Source organism: Oncorhynchus tshawytscha, linkage group LG08 (assembly GCF_018296145.1).
Source record: "Oncorhynchus tshawytscha isolate Ot180627B linkage group LG08, Otsh_v2.0, whole genome shotgun sequence".
Taxonomy (NCBI): domain Eukaryota; kingdom Metazoa; phylum Chordata; class Actinopteri; order Salmoniformes; family Salmonidae; genus Oncorhynchus; species Oncorhynchus tshawytscha.
In genome coordinates this window covers 91226361-91244175 of record NC_056436.1, presented here as the reverse complement: position 1 = coordinate 91244175, position 17815 = coordinate 91226361, and the positions used below count along the sequence as shown (strand labels likewise).

Genomic DNA, 17815 nt, shown 5'->3' with positions numbered 1-17815 from the left:
ACGAGTCTCCCCCTGCTGGCTGACTTGCTGTACACCACAGAACATAGCGGGTCAGATTAATAACGCTATATAAACATTATTTACATAGTGGGTCAGATAAATAAAGCTATATAAACATTATTTACATAGCGGGTCAGATTAATAAAGCTATATAAATGTACATAAGACTAAGTACTCTATGGTTGTACACAACAGCTGTCTCACAGTATCGCCTCATTAACATCACACTGAACAACATGACCAATTTTGGAGTTTTACAACATTTTTAGACATCGAGTCACCCAAGAACTGTGAAGTCAGTGTAGAACAAGGGTGTCAAACTCATTCCTGGGAGGGCCTGGTGTCTGCAGGTTTCAAATCTTTCAATTAAGCACTAGACAACCATTTGTGCGGAGTTCCTTACTAATTAGTGACCTTATTTCATCAATCAAATACAAGGAAGGAGCAAAAACCCGCAGACACTCGGCCTTCCCTGTTATGAGTTTGACGCATGCTGTAGAACAGGAAGTGACAGTGTAAAAAATAATAGAATATGAATATGACATGAAAGAGGGTTTGGTAGGTTCCAAGAGGGTTCCACCTTCAAGAAAAGTCTGTGAATGTGTCAAAATAGGAAAGTGTTTTGTATTCTGGTCATTACCGCAACGGCGATAACTCATTTAGATTGTCCACTATTTGAATAAAGATGGATTGATTTATTACACAATGACACACCAATGCCAATACCACATTCTGATGTTAATTAATTGAATCTTTTCAAAGTGACACGGATGTAGAAGAACTGAACATGTGATGTTATAAAACGTGATGCCCCGTGTCTTCTCCTTAAACCCTTGTTGGTTTGCTGTTCATTTAACTTGTTTCAACTCTTTGTTTTTAACGTTTCAGAGTGAACTATTTGAAACGTTTAAAAACAGTACTCATTTTGAATACACCCCAAATCTTACTTCATACACCCAAGACTCATTTTCAAAGATGGTGGATAAATAAGATAGTTTACTCCGGCCGTTTACCATTTAAAATAATTGTGAGCATTTATATATGTCCTGTGAGCATGCTTTCCCTCATGAGCTCACGGTTCCTTCATTACAGCAGAGAAGAGGAAGAGAGGCCCAATTTAGCATGAAATCTGTGTGAAATCTCCAGCAGGTGGAGATTCCCCCCCCACCAAGCAAGAAGTTTTTGTGTTTAATTTGGCCAACAAAAAAATGAATGGCTTATTTCCTGTTGTTGTGAATTTTTTTTGATCGAATAGAAGTTTTGTAAGGCTTAAGTTTTTATGATTGTACTAATATAAGTAGGACACGTGACATCCCGGCAACTTTGAGAAAAAAACAACACTTTATATCGGAATTGTCTCGAGATGGCTATGCATATTCATGGTATATGAGGCTAGTAGCATAGCATCTCTCTCCATTTAATACAGGTGGTTGACGTAAACAACCCTCATCAAATACTAAAAACAAGCATTACAATAAGGAGATGCCCCACCCCAATCAGAAAATAACGGAAGTAGGGTGTCTCGCTTTCTTTACAGTCTCTGCCCCTATCACGCCATTGGCTCTTGAGGCGGAAAATCGACCAATCGGAATGTTACAGAGTATCCTTCAATCCGTGGTCAGTCGATTGACGGAAGCGCCTCTATGAAAGATGATTAAAATGTATCTAAAAGTTTTGTATTCGTTGTTGTTGATGTTGAGTTTCTATGGAATCCCTTCAACCGGACAGAAGAAAAAGGAGGTATTTTATTCTCAGCGCACGGTGTCATAATCATTACACTAGCTAGCAGGCTAACGTTAGCTCATGGGTCTAGGAGAGATAGGTTTAGCTAGCTAGCCATGATCTTTTAGGAAGGAACCGGTTACCTAGCTAGTTTGCATCGTCAGTATGCTTCATATATAAGTATCTAGCTCATTGTAATAACTAACACGTCACATATTGCCGTGTCTATGTTCTACTTGGTCTAGAACTTTGACCTTTCCTGCAGCTATAATCCGCATCATTCCTAAACGTTGTTAGCACTTCCGGGTGAGGAAGGTGCCCTCTTTCGGCTCGAGCTAGGTAGATACACTAGAGACTTGTTCTCTGAGAGGGTGGGCCAGTTGATGGACTGGGCTGGTATTAAGACCCTGATCTCTAACCCCTCTTCTCTCTCCCTCCAGACCCTGCTGTTTGAGTGGGTGGGCCGGTATAACACCCTGACCTGTAACCCCTAACCTCTTTGCCCTCTTCTCTCTCCCTCCAGACCCTGCAGTCTGAGTAGGTGGGCCAGCTGATGGACCAGGTCGCTATATACGACTCTGACCTCTAACCCCTCTTCCCCTTTTCTCCCTCCAGACCCTGCTCTCTGAGAAGGTGGGTCAGCTTATGGACTGGACAGGGAAGAGAGCTGTGATCCGTATGAACGGGGAGAAGTTTCGTCGCTTTGTGAAGGCTCCTCCCAGGAACTACTCTGTGGTCATCATGTTCACCGCCCTGCAGCCACAGAGACAGTGTGGCGTCTGCAAGTAACTTATCTACAAATTGTTACACCAGATAATGTGATTTAATCAAAGGTGTTTGGTATCCATTACTGGGAGTTACAGGGTGGGTACAGTTTGGTGTAGTGGAGGGAATTTTCTACCAACCTTGGCGATACTGTATTTGTCCACGATTCGTGCAAACATGAGTCTCATAAAATGTCTGTCTCCAGTGCAGGGGTTTCATTTGAATTGGGGTGACAGGTGGGTGTCACATGTCATGATACTCACCTGTCTCGATCAATGAGAGAAGACTTGAAATAGACAAGATAACAGCGTACACATTGTTGGATTACTTTATGGAGCCAAAAAATAATTTATTCAAACAAACCGTCTGCCAGTCAGTAACAGAGACAATTTGTAGTCTGCCAGTCAGTAACAGAGACTGTGTGTAGTCTGCCGGTCCATAACAGAGACAATTTGTAGTCTGCCGGTCCATAACAGAGACAATTTGTAGTCTGCCGGACCATAACAGAGACTATTTGTAGTCTGCCGATCAGTAACAGAGACTGTGTAGTCTGCCAGTCAGTAACAGAGACTGTCTAATATGCCAGTCAGGAACAGAGACTGTGTGTAGTCTGCCAGTCAGTAACAGAGACTGTGTGTAGTCTGCCCGTCAGTAACAGAGACAATTTTGTAGTCTGCCGGTCAGTAACAGAGACTGTGTAGTCTGCCGGTCAGTAACAGAGACTGTGTGTAGTCTGCCCGGTCAGTAACAGAGACTGTGTGTAGTCTGCCCTTCAGTAACAGAGACCGTGTGTAGTCTGCCCTTCAGTAACAGAGTAACAGACTGTGTGTAGTCTGCCCTTCAGTAACAGAGACCGTGTGTAGTCTGCCCTTCAGTAACAGAGACTGTGTGTAACAGAGAGTCTGCCCTTCAGTAACAGAGACTGTGTAGTCTGCCCTTCAGTAACAGAGACTGTGTGTAGTCTGCCCTTCAGTAACAGAGACTGTGTGTAGTCTGCCCTTCAGTGACTGTGTGTAGTCTTCAGTAACAGAGACTGTGTGTAGTCTGCCCTTCAGTAACAGAGACTGTGTGTAGTCTGCCCTTCAGTAACAGAGACTGTGTGTAGTCTGCCCTTCAGTAACAGACTGTGTGTAGTCTGCCCGTCAGTAACAGACTGTGTGTAGTCTGCCCGTCAGTAACAGAGACTGTGTGTAGTCTGCCCGTCAGTAACAGAGACTGTGTGTAGTCTGCCCGTCAGTAACAGAGACTGTGTGTAGTCTGCCCTTCAGTAACAGACTGTGTGTAGTCTGCCCTTCAGTAACAGACTGTGTAGTCTGCCCGTCAGTAACAGAGACTGTGTGTAGTCTGCCCTTCAGTAACAGAGACTGTGTGTAGTCTGCCCTTCAGTAACAGAGACTGTGTGTAGTCTGCCCTTCAGTAACAGACTGTGTGTAGTCTGCCCTTCAGTAACAGACTGTGTGTAGTCTGCCTGTAAGGGGTCACATGTTAGTTTTACACATGGATGGGGCAAATGCATGTCCTAATATGCCTTTGTGGTACGCCCAGTACGCCAGACTTTTGTGACTATTCTATTAGTTCCATTGTTCTGGACACACTAAATCAATCGTATCTCAAATATTGAACGGTATTTGACATACTGTGTGTGTCCACCCCCTCTACAGACAGGCTGACGAGGAGTACCAGATCCTAGCTAATTCCTGGCGTTACTCCAGTGCCTTCACCAACAAGGTCTTCTTCGCTACTGTCGACTTTGATGAAGGATCTGACGTCTTTCAGATGGTATAACTATTCTATCTCTTTTAGTTTATTTCACCCTTCATGTGTTATTTAGAGCCGGGCTTTAAGCTGTCCATTAGAGCCTAACGGTTGGCATCGGTAAACCAGCCTGATCTCGACAGCTCACATTATTTAAGTGAAACTACACTTGACAGCAGCTCTGTCTGGTGACTCTACCTGACTGGATCATTACAACATGAACCTTCTGGAACACTGCTTTAACTGGTGCATATCAACTCAGTAGTGTGTATGAATATAGTACGAGTTATACAGTGGGGCAAAAAAGTATTTAGTCAGCCACCAATTGTGCAAGTTCTCCCACTTAAAAAGATGAGGCCTGTAATTTTCATCATAGGTACACTTCAACTATGACAGACAAAATGAGAAAAAAAATCCAGAAAATCACAATGTAGGATTTTTAATGAATTTATTTTCAAATTATGGTGGAAAATAAGTATTTGGTCACCTACAAACAAGCAACATTTCTGGCTCTCACAGACCTGTAACTTATTCTTTAAGAGGCTCCTCTGTCCTCCACTCGTTACCTGTATTAATGGCACCTGTTTGAACTTGTTATCAGTATAAACGACACCTGTCCACAACCTCAAACAGTCACACTCCAAACTCCACTATGGCCAAGACCAAAGAGCTGTCAAAGGACACCAGAAACTAAATTGTAGACCTGCACCAGGCTGGGAAGACTGAATCTGCAATAGGTAAGCAGCTTGGTTCGAAGAAGTCAACTGTGGGATCAATTATTAGGAAATGGAAGACATACAAGACCACTGATAATCTCCCTCGATCTGGGGCTCCACGCAAGATCTCACCCCGTGGGGTCAAAATGATCACAAGAACGGTGAGCAAAAATCCCAGAACTACACGGGGGGACCTAGTGAATGACCTGCAGAGAGCTGGGACCAAAGTAACAAAGCCTACCATCAGTAACACACTATGCCACCAGGGACTCAAATCCTGCAGTGCCAGACGTGTCCCCCTGCTTAAGCCAGTACATGTCCAGGCCCGTCTGAAGTTTGCTAGAGAGCATTTGGATGATCCAGAAGAAGATTGGGAGAATGTCATATGGTCAGATGAAACCAAAATATAACTTTTTGGTAAAAACTCAACTCGTTGTGTTTGGAGGACAAAGAATGCTGAGTTGCATCCAAAGAACACCATACCTACTGTGAAGCATGGGGTGGAAACATCATGCTTTGGGGCTGTTTTTCTGCAAAGGGACCAGGATGACTGATCCGTGTAAAGGAAAGAATGAATGGGGCCATGTATCGTGAGATTTTGAGTAAAAACCTCCTTCCATCCGCAAGGGCATTGAGGATGAAACGTGGCTGGGTCTTTCAGCATGACAATGATCCCAAACACACCGCCCGGGCAACGAAGGAGTGGCTTCGTAAGAAGCATTTCAAGGTCCTGGAGTGGCCTAGCCAGTCTCCAGATCTCAACCCCATAGAAAATCTTTGGAGGGAGTTGAAAGTCTGTGTTGCCCAGCAACAGCCCCAAAACATCACTTCTCTAGAGGAGATCTGCATGGAGGAATGGGCCAAAATACCAGCAACAGTGTGTGAAAACCTTGTGAAGACTTACAGAAAACGTTTGACCTCTGTCATTGCCAACAAAGGGTATATAACAAAGTATTGAGAAAAACTTTTATTATTAACCAAATACTTATTTTCCACCATTATTTGCAAATAAAAAAAATAAAAAATCCTACAATGTGATTTTATGGATTTTTTTTCTCATTTTGTCTGTCATAGTTGAAGTGTACCTATGATGAAAATTACAGGCCTCTAACCCTAACCCTTTTTAAGTGGAAGAACTTGCACAATTGGTGGCTGACTAAATACTTTTTTGCCCCACTGTATAACTACTACTATATTCATATATACTACATATAAAACTACTACTATATTCATATAACACTACTACTATATTCATACATACTACAAATATACACTACTACTATATTCATACATACTACAAATATACACTACTACTATATTCATATACACTACATATTTAACTACTACTATATTCATTTATACTACAGATTTAACTGCTACTATATTCATATACACTACATATATAACTACTACTATATTCATATATAATACAGATTTAACTACTACTACATTCATATACACTACATACAGTGCCTTGTGAAAGTATTCAGCCCCCTTGAACTTTGCGACCTTTTGCCACATTTCAGGCTTCAAACATAAAGATATAAAACTGTATTTTTTTGTGAAAAATCAACAACAAGTGGGACACAATCATGAAGTGGAACGACATTTATTGGATATATCAAACTTTTTTAACAAATCAAAAACTGAAAAATTGGGCGTGCAATATTATTCAGCCCCTTTACTTTCAGTGCAGCAAACTCTCTCCAGAAGTTCAGTGAGGATCTCTGAATGATCCAATGTTGACCTAAATGACTAATGATGATAAAGACAATCCACCTGTGTGTAATCAAGTCTCCGTATAAATGCACCTGCACTGTGATAGTCTCAGAGGTCCGTTAAAAGCGCAGAGAGCATCATGAAGAACAAGGAACACACCAGGCAGGTCCGAGATACTGTTGTGAAGAAGTTTAAAGCCGGATTTGGATACAAAAAGATTTCCCAAGCTTTAAACATCCCAAGGAGCACTGTGCAAGCGATAATATTGAAATGGAAGGAGTATCAGACCAATGCAAATCTACCAAGACCTGGCCGTCCCTCTAAACTTTCAGCTCATACAAGGAGAAGACTGATCAGAGATGCAGCCAAGAGGCCCATGATCACTCTGGATGAACTGCAGAGATCTACAGCTGAGGTGGGAGACTCTGTCCATAGGACAACAATCAGTCGTATATTGCACAAATCTGGCCTTTATGGAAGAGTGGCAAGAAGAAAGCCATTTCTTAAAGATATCCATAAAAAGTGTTGTTTAAAGTTTGCCACAAGCCACCTGGGAGACACACCAAACATGTGGAAGAAGGTGCTCTGGTCAGATGAAACCAAAATTGAACTTTTTGGCAACAATGCAAAACGTTATGTTTGGCGTAAAAACAACACAGCTCATCACCCTGAACACACCATCCCCACTGTCAAACATGGTGGTGGCAGCATCATGGTTTGGGCCTGCTTTTCTTCAGCAGGGACAGGGAAGATGCTTAAAATTGATGGGAAGATGGATGGAGCCAAATACAGGACCATTCTGGAAGAAAACCTGATGGAGTCTGCAAAAGACCTGAGACTGGGACGGAGATTTGTCTTCCAACAAGACAATGATCCAAAACATAAAGCAAAATCTACAATGGAATGGTTCAAAAATAAACATATCCAGGTGTTAGAATGGCCAAGTCAAAGTCCAGACCTGAATCCAATCGAGAATCTGTGGAAAGAACTGAAAACTGCTGTTCACAAATGCTCTCCATCCAACCTCACTGAGCTCGAGCTGTTTTGCAAGGAGGAATGGGAAAAAAATTCAGTCTCTCGATGTGCAAAACTGATAGAGACATACCCCAAGCGACTTACAGCTGTAATCGCAGCAAAAGGTGGCGCTACAAAGTATCAACTTAAGGGGGCTGAATAATTTTGCATGCCCAATTTTTCAGTTTTTGATTTGTTAAAAAAGTTTGAAATATCCAATAAATGTCGTTCCACTTCATGATTGTGTCCCACTTGTTGTTGATTCTTCACAAAAAAATACAGTTTTATATCTTTATGTTTGAAGCCCGAAATGTGGCAAAAGGTCGCAAAGTTCAAGGGGGCCGAATACTTTCGCAAGGCACTGTATATAACTCCTACTATATTCATATATACTGAAGATTACTGAATACTGAAGATTGAACTACTACTATATTCATATACTACTATATTCATATATACTACAGATTTAAATACTACTATATTCATATATACTACATATTTAACTACTTCGCTACTTAACTACTTCGCTACTTAACTACTACTATATTCACATATACTACATGAATATAGTAGTAGTGTATATATATGTAGTATGTATGAATATAGTAGTAGTTATATACACTGCTCAAAAAAATAAAGGGAACACAGAAACAGACTCCATGAGGGTGGTATGAGGGCCCGACGTCCACAGGTGGGGGTTGTGCTTACAGCCCAACACCGTGCAGGACGTTTGGCATTTGCCAGAGAACACCAAGATTGGCAAATTTGCCACTGGCGCCCTGTGCTCTTCACAGATGAAAGCAGGTTCACACTGAGCACATGTGACAGACGTGACAGTTTGGAGACGCCGTGGAGAACGTTCTGCTGCCTGCAACATCCTCCAGTATGACCGGTTTGGCGGTGGGTCAGTCATGGTGTGGGGTGGCATTTCTTTGGGGGACCGCACAGCCCTCCATGTACTCGCCAGAGGTAGCCTGACTGCCATTAGGTACCGAGATGAGATCCTCAGACCCCTTGTGAGACCATATGCTGGTGCGGTTGGCCCTGGGTTCCTCCTAATGCAAGACAATGCTAGACCTCATGTGGCTGGAGTGTGTCAGCAGTTCCTGCAAGAGGAAGGCATTGATGCTATGGACTGGCCCCCCCGTTCCCCAGAGCTGAATCCAATTGAGCACATCTGGGACATCATGTCTCGCTCCATCCACCAACGCCACGCACCACAGACTGTCCAGGAGTTGGCGGATGCTTTAGTCCAGGTCTGGGAGGAGATCCCTCAGGAGACCATCCGCCACCTCATCAGGAGCATGCCCAGGCGTTGTAGGGAGGTCATACAGGCACGTGGAGGCCACACACACTACTGAGCCTCATTTTGACTTGTTTTAAGGACATTACATCAAAGTTGGATCAGCCTGTAGTGTGGTTTTCCACTTTAATTTTGAGTGTGACTCCAAATCCAGACCTACATGGGTTGATAAATTTGAATACCATTGATAAGTTTTGTGTGATTTTGTTGTCAGCACATTCAACTATGTAAAGAAAAAAGTATTTAATAAGAATATTTCATTCATTCAGATCTAGCATGTTATTTTAGTGTTAATTTTTTTGAGCAGTGTATGTCGTGTACATGAATATAGTAGTAGTTAAATCTGTAGTGTATGCGAATATAGTAGTAGTTAAATATGTAGTGTATATGATTATAGTAGTAGTTATATATGTAGTGTATATGAATATAGTAGTAGTTATATATGTAGTGTATATGAATATAGTAGTAGTTGTATATGTAGTATGTATGAATATAGTAGTAGTCATATATGCAGTGTATATGAATATAGTAGTTAAATATGTAGTGTATATGATTATAGTAGTAGTTATATATGTAGTGTATATGAATATAGTAGTAGTTATATATGTAGTGTATATGAATATAGTAGTAGTTATATATGTAGTGTATATGAATATAGTAGTAGTTATATATGTAGTGTATATGAATATAGTAGTAGTTATATATGTAGTGTATATGAATATAGTAGTAGTTATATATGTAGTGTATATGAATATAGTAGTAGTTGTATATGTAGTATGTATGAATATAGTAGTAGTCATATATCCAGTGTATATGAATATAGTAGTAGGTATATATCTGTTATTTGTGTGTATAGTTGTAGTTACATATCTTATTTGTGTATATAGTTCTAGTTACATATCTTATTTGTGTATATAGTAGTAGTTATATATCTGTGTTTTTTGTGTATATAGTAATAGTTATATATCTGTGTTATTTGTCTCCCCAGTTGAATATGAACTCGGCTCCCTCCTTCATCCATTTTCCTGCTAAAGGGAAGCCTAAGAAGTCTGACTCCTATGAGCTGCAGGTCAGAGGCTTCGCTGCAGAACAACTGGCCCGCTGGGTCGGGGACCGCACTGACGTACAGGTAGCCCCCCCTGACCTCTCACCTCTTTACCTTTCACCTCTCACGCTAGGTATTTGCATAATGTATTAGTCTGTGTTTATCTGAGTAGATGTGGGTGATCAGGTGTGTATTTTTTAAATTAGTTTTATTTCAACTTTAATTAACCAGGTTGGCCAGTTGAGGACAAGTTCTCATTTACAACTGTGATCTGGCCAAGATAAAGCAAAGCAGTGCGACAAAAACAACAACGCAGAGTTACACATTGGATAAACAAACGTACAGTCAATAACACAATAGAAAATAAATCTATATACAGTGTGTGCAAATGTAGTGTCGTGTCTTTGGCTATGCCAGATTAAGTGATGTGACATGCTATTCTATAAAATAATTTCTCCGTAATTAATATTACCTGATTGAGCTAATCATGTAAATGTAATTAACTAGAGAGTCTGGCACCACAAAATAATATTTATAGAGCTGTTATCTTCCGAATAAACTCTTAAAGACCTAGTAATATTTTACATCAATAGCAGTCAGTATTAATCGTCATCTTAATTCAGTCTCATCTGAAAGTTGTAAATTCTTAGTTATCTGCACGAACCCTGGCTAACAAGTTGAATCAGCAATACAAAATTGGGTTTAATTATTTATTTACGAAATACCTAACTAATCACACAGAATTACACATACACATAATTAATCATAACTTGATTACAAATTACGTCATAAAGGAAAAAGTCCCTAGCGGGTGGAACAGATATGACAGCTTGTTACACAAAAGAAAAGGGGCTGGGTGAAAGTGAAAGAGCGGGAAGACTGAGAAACAAAGGGCGAAGCTGTGCTAACGTAAATACAGTATCTTATGCATTCTAAATTACCGCCAATTTAGAAAAGGAAAATGCAATAAATATTTACTCTGAGCTGCGCTTCAGTAGGTTGGTGGTAGATGGAAGGCCATGTTGCCCAACCTAGTCCTTTGAAGAAGGTCTCTCATTGTCAATTGGGTACGTTGTAGTAACGTTGTTGTGTGATAGACGGGATACTCTGTCTGTCCCTTCCTAACCCTTGTTTGCCGCGGCTGTTGCTAACTCAACGGCTAGTAGGTATCTCTTCTGTAGTGAATAAGAGTTCAAAGTTCATATCATTCACAACCAAAGCTCACGCTGATGTTGGCTTCGTTCTGTAGTTATTATCTGAACCATTCTGACATCGGACCATCGTCCTCACGTCCTCGGAACAGGAGGTTATATTGTCGTCAAGGGCTTATGTAGGAAGGGAGAGGAGGGCATGTTTGAAAAGTTTTATAGCCCTTGTCCCTTCCCAGGGGCGGGCCACTGATTGAGCAGAGCCCTATCTTATGAAAACCCAAATCTCACATTTTAGAAGCTAAAATCACATTTCATCCCATCATGAATAATTTCATATTCAAACATTTAAATTGAACAACAATTCCATGTGAATCCGATAACTCTGATGTGTAGACTTTCCACTGTAGAGTTTGTCATCTTATCATTGATGAGAATGTCTCAGATGACAACCGAACTGACATCATATTCAATAAGTACCACCGCATATGTTCCATTGGTCGGATTACCAGAATATAGTTCATTTCCCCCCACCTTCTGATGTTCCCAGCATCTCTATGTTAACCAAGGGTTTTGCAAATGTAACATCAGTATGGTAAAGAGAGGAAAAAGGGGGAAAGAGGTATTTATGACTGAACCTACCCCCAGGCCAACGTCATGACAGTAGTAAGATTAGGAAGGTAAGGCAATACAATATGTATGTGTGTGTGTCAATCTGTTTGTGTGTGTGTCTCTCTGTGTAGATCCGTGTGATCCGTCCTCCTAACTATGCGGGGCCGTTGATGCTGGGATTCCTGCTGGCAGTCATAGGAGGACTGGCTTACCTCCGCAGAAACAACCTGGAATTCCTCTACAACAAGAACGTCTGGGCCTTCTCTGCTCTGGTAGGAACACACTGGTTCATTATGTAGCTGACTATCAAAGTTATGGATGAATAAGTGTTGAGTCATTGTCAACGGTTTGCGTTCTCTCTAGTGTTTCTGCCTGATCATGACTTCAGGTCAGATGTGGAACCACATTAGAGGACCTCCCTATGCCCACAAGAACCCCACCACTGGACAAGTGGTACGTCCTCTCTCTCTCTCTATAGATATCTCTCAACTTCTTATGGCTGGGGGGCAGTATTGAGTAGCTTGGATGAATAAGTTGCTCAAAGTAAATGGCCTGCTCCTCAGTCTTAGTTGCTAATATATGCATATTATTATTCGTATTGGATAGAAAACACTCTAAAGTTTCTAAAACTGTTTGAATGATGTCTGTGAGTATAACAGAACTCATAAGGCAGGCAAAATCCTGAGGAGAAATCAAAACAGGAAGTGAGAAATCTGAGCTTGGTATGTATTCATCACAGTTCCCATTGAAATCCCCTTGGGATATTAATGATGTTGCACTTCCTAGGGCTTTCCACTAGATGTCAAACATCTATAGAAATTTGAATGAGACTTCTACTGTGTTGTGGGACTGAATGAGAGCAGAATGTATCAGGTGTCTTGCAGTCAGCCATTTTCTGATCACGCTTATTCCTCATGGTATCCACTTGCGTTCCATTGCTCATCAAGACGCAAAGGAATACTCCGGTTGGAACTTTATTGAAGCTATATGTTAAAAACATCCTAATGATTGATTCTGTACTTAGTTTGAAATGTTTCTTCGACCTGTAATATGACTTTTAGAATTTTTTGTCCGGCGTAACGCGCTAACAAAAGGAGGTATTTGGACATAAATAATGGACATTATCGAACAAAACAAACATTTATTGTGGACCTGGGATTCCTGGGAGTGCTTTCTGATGAAGATCGTCAAAGGTAAGGGAATATTTATCATGTAATTTCTTGTTTATGTTGACGCCAACATGGCGGATATTTTGACAATTTTTCTGAGCGCACGCTCAGATTATTGCATTGTTTGCTTATTCCGAACGGTTTTTTGAAATCAGACACAGCGGTTGCATTAAGGAGAGGTATATCTATAATTCCATGTGTATAACTTGTATTATCATCTACATTTATGATGAGTATTTCTGTTGAATGATGTGGCTATGCAAAATCACTGGATGTTTTTGGAACTAGTGAATGTAATGCTCCAATGTAAACTCATATTTTGATATAAATATGAACTTTATCAAACAAAACATACATGTATTGTTTGATAAAAAGCGCCCTGCACTTTCACTGGCTGTTGTAATATCATCCCGGTAAAGCATAACCCCACCGCTGGACTAGTGGTACGTTCCTCTCTCTCTATAGATATCTCTTAAAATAACCCCGCCGCTGTACAAGTGGTACGTCCCTCTCTCTCTCTCTCTCTCTCTCTATAGATATCTCTTAACATGGGGCGGCAGGGTAGCCTAGTGGTTAGAGCGTTGGACTAGTAACCGAAAGGTTCAAATCCCCGAGGTGACAAGGTACAAATCTGTCATTCTGCCCCTGAACAGGCAGTTAAACCACTGTTCCGCGGCCGTCGTTGAAAATAAGAATTTGTTTTTAACTGACTTGCCTAGTTAAATAAAGGTAAAATAAATAAATAAAAACCCTACTGTTGGACAAGTGGTATGTCTCTTTCTCTGTAGATATCTCTTAACATAACCCCACTGCTGGACTAGTGGTACGTCCCTCTCTCTCTATAGATATCTCTTAACATAACCCTGCTATCTGAATAGACAATCGGACAATTTATTTATTTATTTTTATTATTATTATGTTTTCTTCTTGGGCCTCTATAACTATATCTATTGTTTTTATTTTTGTTGTTGTTGTGAGATTTGGATTAATCCCCTCTACCACACGGAACCCCACTAATCTACTGACGGAACGCAAGAGGTGGCTAATAACAGACCTCCATCCTATGCTAGCTTGCTACCGATGGCCTGGCTAGTGTCTAAATCGCCGTGACCCCCAACCAACCTCTCCACTCACCGGACCCTTTTGATCACTCGACTAAGCATGCCTCTCCTTAATGTCAATATGCCTTGTCCATTGCTGTTCTGGTTAGTGTTTATTGGCTTATTTCACTGTAGAGCCTCTAGTCCTGCTCACTATACCTTATCCAACCTATTAGTTCCACCACCCACACATGCAATGACATCTCCTGGTTTCAATGATGATTCTAGAGACAATATCTCTCTCTTCATCACTCAATACCTAGGTTTACCTCCACTGTATTCACATCCTACCATACCTTTGTCTGTACATTATACCTTGATGCTATTTTATCGCCCCCAGAAACCTCCTTTTACTCTCTGTTCCAGACGTTCTAGACGACCAATTCTTATTGCTTTTAGCACCCTTATTCTACTCCTATGTTCCTCTGGCGATGTAGAGGTGAATCCAGGCCCTGCAGTGCCTAGCTCCACTCCTATTCCCCAGGCGCTCTCTTTTGACGACTTCTGTAACCGTAATAGCCTTGGTTTCATGCATGTTAACATTAGAAGCCTCCTCCCTAAGTTTGTTCTATTCACTGCTTTAGCACACTCTGCCAACCCGGATGTTCTAGCTGTGTCTGAATCCTGGCTTAGGAAGACCACCAAAAATTCAGAAATTTTAATTCCAAACTACAACATTTTCAGACAAGATAGAACTGCCAAAGGGGGCGGTGTTGCAATCTACTGCAAAGATAGCCTGCAGAGTTCTGTCCTACTATCCAGGTCTGTACCCAAACAATTTGAACTTCTACTTTTAAAAATCCACCTCTCTAAAAACAAGTCTCTCACCGTTGACCACCCTCTGCCCCAGCTGTGCTCTGGACACCATATGTGAACTGATTGCCCCCCATCTATCTTCAGAGCTCGTGCTGCTAGGCGACCTAAACTGGAACATGCTTAACACCCCAGCCATCCTACAATCTAAACTTGATGCCCTCAATCTCACACAAATTATCAATGAACCTACCAGGTACCTCCCCAAAGCCTTAAACACGGGCACCCTCATAGATATCATCCTAACCAACTTGCCCTCTAAATACACCTCTGCTGTCTTCAACCAAGATCTCAGCGATTACTGCCTCATTGCCTGCATCCGTAATGGGTCAGCGGTCAAACGACCTCCACTCATCACTGTAAAACGCTCCCTGAAACACTTCAGCGAGCAGGCCTTTCTAATCGACCTGGCCGGGGTATCCTGGAAGGATATTGATCTCATCCCGTCAGTAGAGGATGCCTGGATATTTTTTTTAAATGCCTTCCTAAGCATCTTAAATAAACATGCCCCATTCAAGAAATTTATAACCAGGAACAGATATAGCCCTTGGTTCTCCCCAGACCTGACTGCCCTTAACCAACACAAAAACATCCTATGGCGCTCTGGATTAGCATCGAACAGCCCCCGTGATATGCAGCTGTTCAGGGAAGCTAGAAACCATTATACACAGGCAGTTAGAAAAGCCAAGGCTAGCTTTTTCAAGCAGAAATTTGCTTCCTGCAACACTAACTCAAAAAAGTTCTGGGACTCTGTAAAGTCCATGGAGAATAAGAACACCTCCTCCCAGCTGCCCACTGCACTGAAGATAGGAAACACTGTCACCACTGATAAATCCACCATAATTGAGAATTTCAAAAAGCATTTTTCTACTGCTGGCCATGCTTTCCACCTGGCTACTCCTACCCCGGTCAACAGCACTGCACCACCAACAGCAACTCGCCCAAGCCTTCCCCATTTCTCCTTCTCCCAAATCCGTTCAGCTGATGTTCTGAAAGAGCTGCAAAATCTGGACCCCTACAAATCAGCCGGGCTAGACGATCTGGACCCTCACTAAAATTATCTGCCGAAATTGTTGCCACCCCTATTACTAGCCTGTTCAACCTCTCTTTCGTGTCGTCTGAGATTCCCAAAGATTGGAAAGCAGCTGCGGTCACATCCCTCTTCAAAGGGGGGGACACTCTTGACCCAAACTGCTACAGACCTATATCTATCCTACCATGCCTTTTCTAAGGTCTTCGAAAGCCAAGTCAACAAACAGATTACCGACGATACCTTCTCTGCTATGCAATCTGGTTTCAGAGCTGGTCATGGGTGCACCTTAGCCACGCTCAAGGTCCTAAACGATATCTTAACCGCCATCGATAAGAACATTACTGTGCAGCCGTATTCATTGATCTGGCCAAGGCTTTCGACTCTGTCAATCACCACATCCTCATCGGCAGACTCGACAGCCTTGGTTTCTCAAATGATTGCCTCGCCTGGTTCACCAACTACTTCTCTGATAGAGTTCAGTGTGTCTCATCGGAGGGTCTGCTGTCCGGACCTCTGGCAGTCTCTATGGGGGTGCCACAGGGTTCAATTCTTGGACCGACTCTTCTCTGTATACATCAATGAGGTCGCTCTTGCTGCTGGTGAGTCTCTGATCCACCTCTACGCAGACGACACCATTCTGTATACTTCTGGCCCTTCTTTGGACACTGTGTTAACAACCCTCCAGGCAAGCTTCAATGCCATACAACTCTCCTTCCGTGGCCTCCAATTGCTCTTAAATACAAGTAAAACTAAATGGATGCTCTTCAACCGATCGCTACATGCACCTACCCGCCTGTCCAACATCACTACTCTGGACGGCTCTGACTTAGAATACGTGGACAACTACAAATACTTAGGTGTCTGGTTAGACTGTAAACTCTCCTTCCAGACCCATATCAAACATCTCCAATCCAAAGTTAAATCTAGAATTGGCTTCCTATTTCGCAAAACAAAGCATCCTTCACTCATGCTGCCAAACATACCCTTGTAAAACTGACCATCCTACCAATCCTCGACTTTGGCGATGTCATTTACAAAATAGCCTCCAATACCCTACTCAACAAATTGGATGCAGTCTATCACAGTGCAATCCGTTTTGTCACCAAAGCCCCATATACTACCCACCATTGCGACCTGTACGCTCTCGTTGGCTGGCCCTCACTTCATACTCGTCGCCAAACCCACTGGCTCCATGTCATCTACAAGACCCTGCTCGGTAAAGTCCCCCCTTATCTCAGCTCGCTGGTCACCATAGCATCTCCCACCTGTAGCACACGCTCCAGCAGGTATCTCTCTAGTCACCCCCAAAACCAATTCTTTCTTTGGCCGCCTCTCCTTCCAGTTCTCTGCTGCCAATGACTGGAACGAACTACAAAAATCTCTGAAACTGGAAACACTTATCTCCCTCACTAGCTTTAAGCACCAACTGTCAGAGCAGCTCACAGATTACTGCACCTGTACATAGCCCACCTGTAATTTAGCCCAAACAACTACCTCTTTCCCAACTGTATTTAATTAATTTATTTATTTTGCTCCTTTGCACCCCATTATTTTTATTTCTACTTTGCACATTCTTCCATTGCAAAACTACCATTCCAGTGTTTTACTTGCTATATTGTATTTACTTTGCCACCATGGCCTTTTTTGCCTTTACCTCCCTTCTCACCTCATTTGCTCACATCGTATATAGACTTGTTTATACTGTATTATTGACTGTATGTTTGTTTTACTCCATGTGTAACTCTGTGTCGTTGTATCTGTCGAACTGCTTTGCTTTATCTTGGCCAGGTCGCAATTGTAAATGAGAACTTGTTATCAACTTGCCTACCTGGTTAAATAAAGGTGAAATAACAAATAAAAAAAATTAAAACCCCACTGCTGGACTAGTGGTACCTCCCGCT

The 17815-nt window shown here is 41.9% G+C and overlaps 1 protein-coding gene across 1 annotated transcript in view; it reads left to right on the top strand.

The window, feature by feature from the left end:
* The first annotated feature begins 1578 nt into the window (after nucleotides 1-1578).
* The window catches only part of LOC112236228 (magnesium transporter protein 1), a 34281-nt gene continuing 18044 nt past the window's right edge, over nucleotides 1579-17815 (top strand). Inside the window, exons 1-6 of the mRNA XM_042326206.1 lie at nucleotides 1579-1740; nucleotides 2338-2507; nucleotides 4149-4266; nucleotides 9983-10123; nucleotides 11931-12071; nucleotides 12163-12252. Of these exons, the coding sequence (XP_042182140.1) occupies nucleotides 1651-1740; nucleotides 2338-2507; nucleotides 4149-4266; nucleotides 9983-10123; nucleotides 11931-12071; nucleotides 12163-12252 (750 nt within the window). The 5' untranslated portion in view covers nucleotides 1579-1650. The remainder of the gene's footprint in view (nucleotides 1741-2337; nucleotides 2508-4148; nucleotides 4267-9982; nucleotides 10124-11930; nucleotides 12072-12162; nucleotides 12253-17815) is intronic.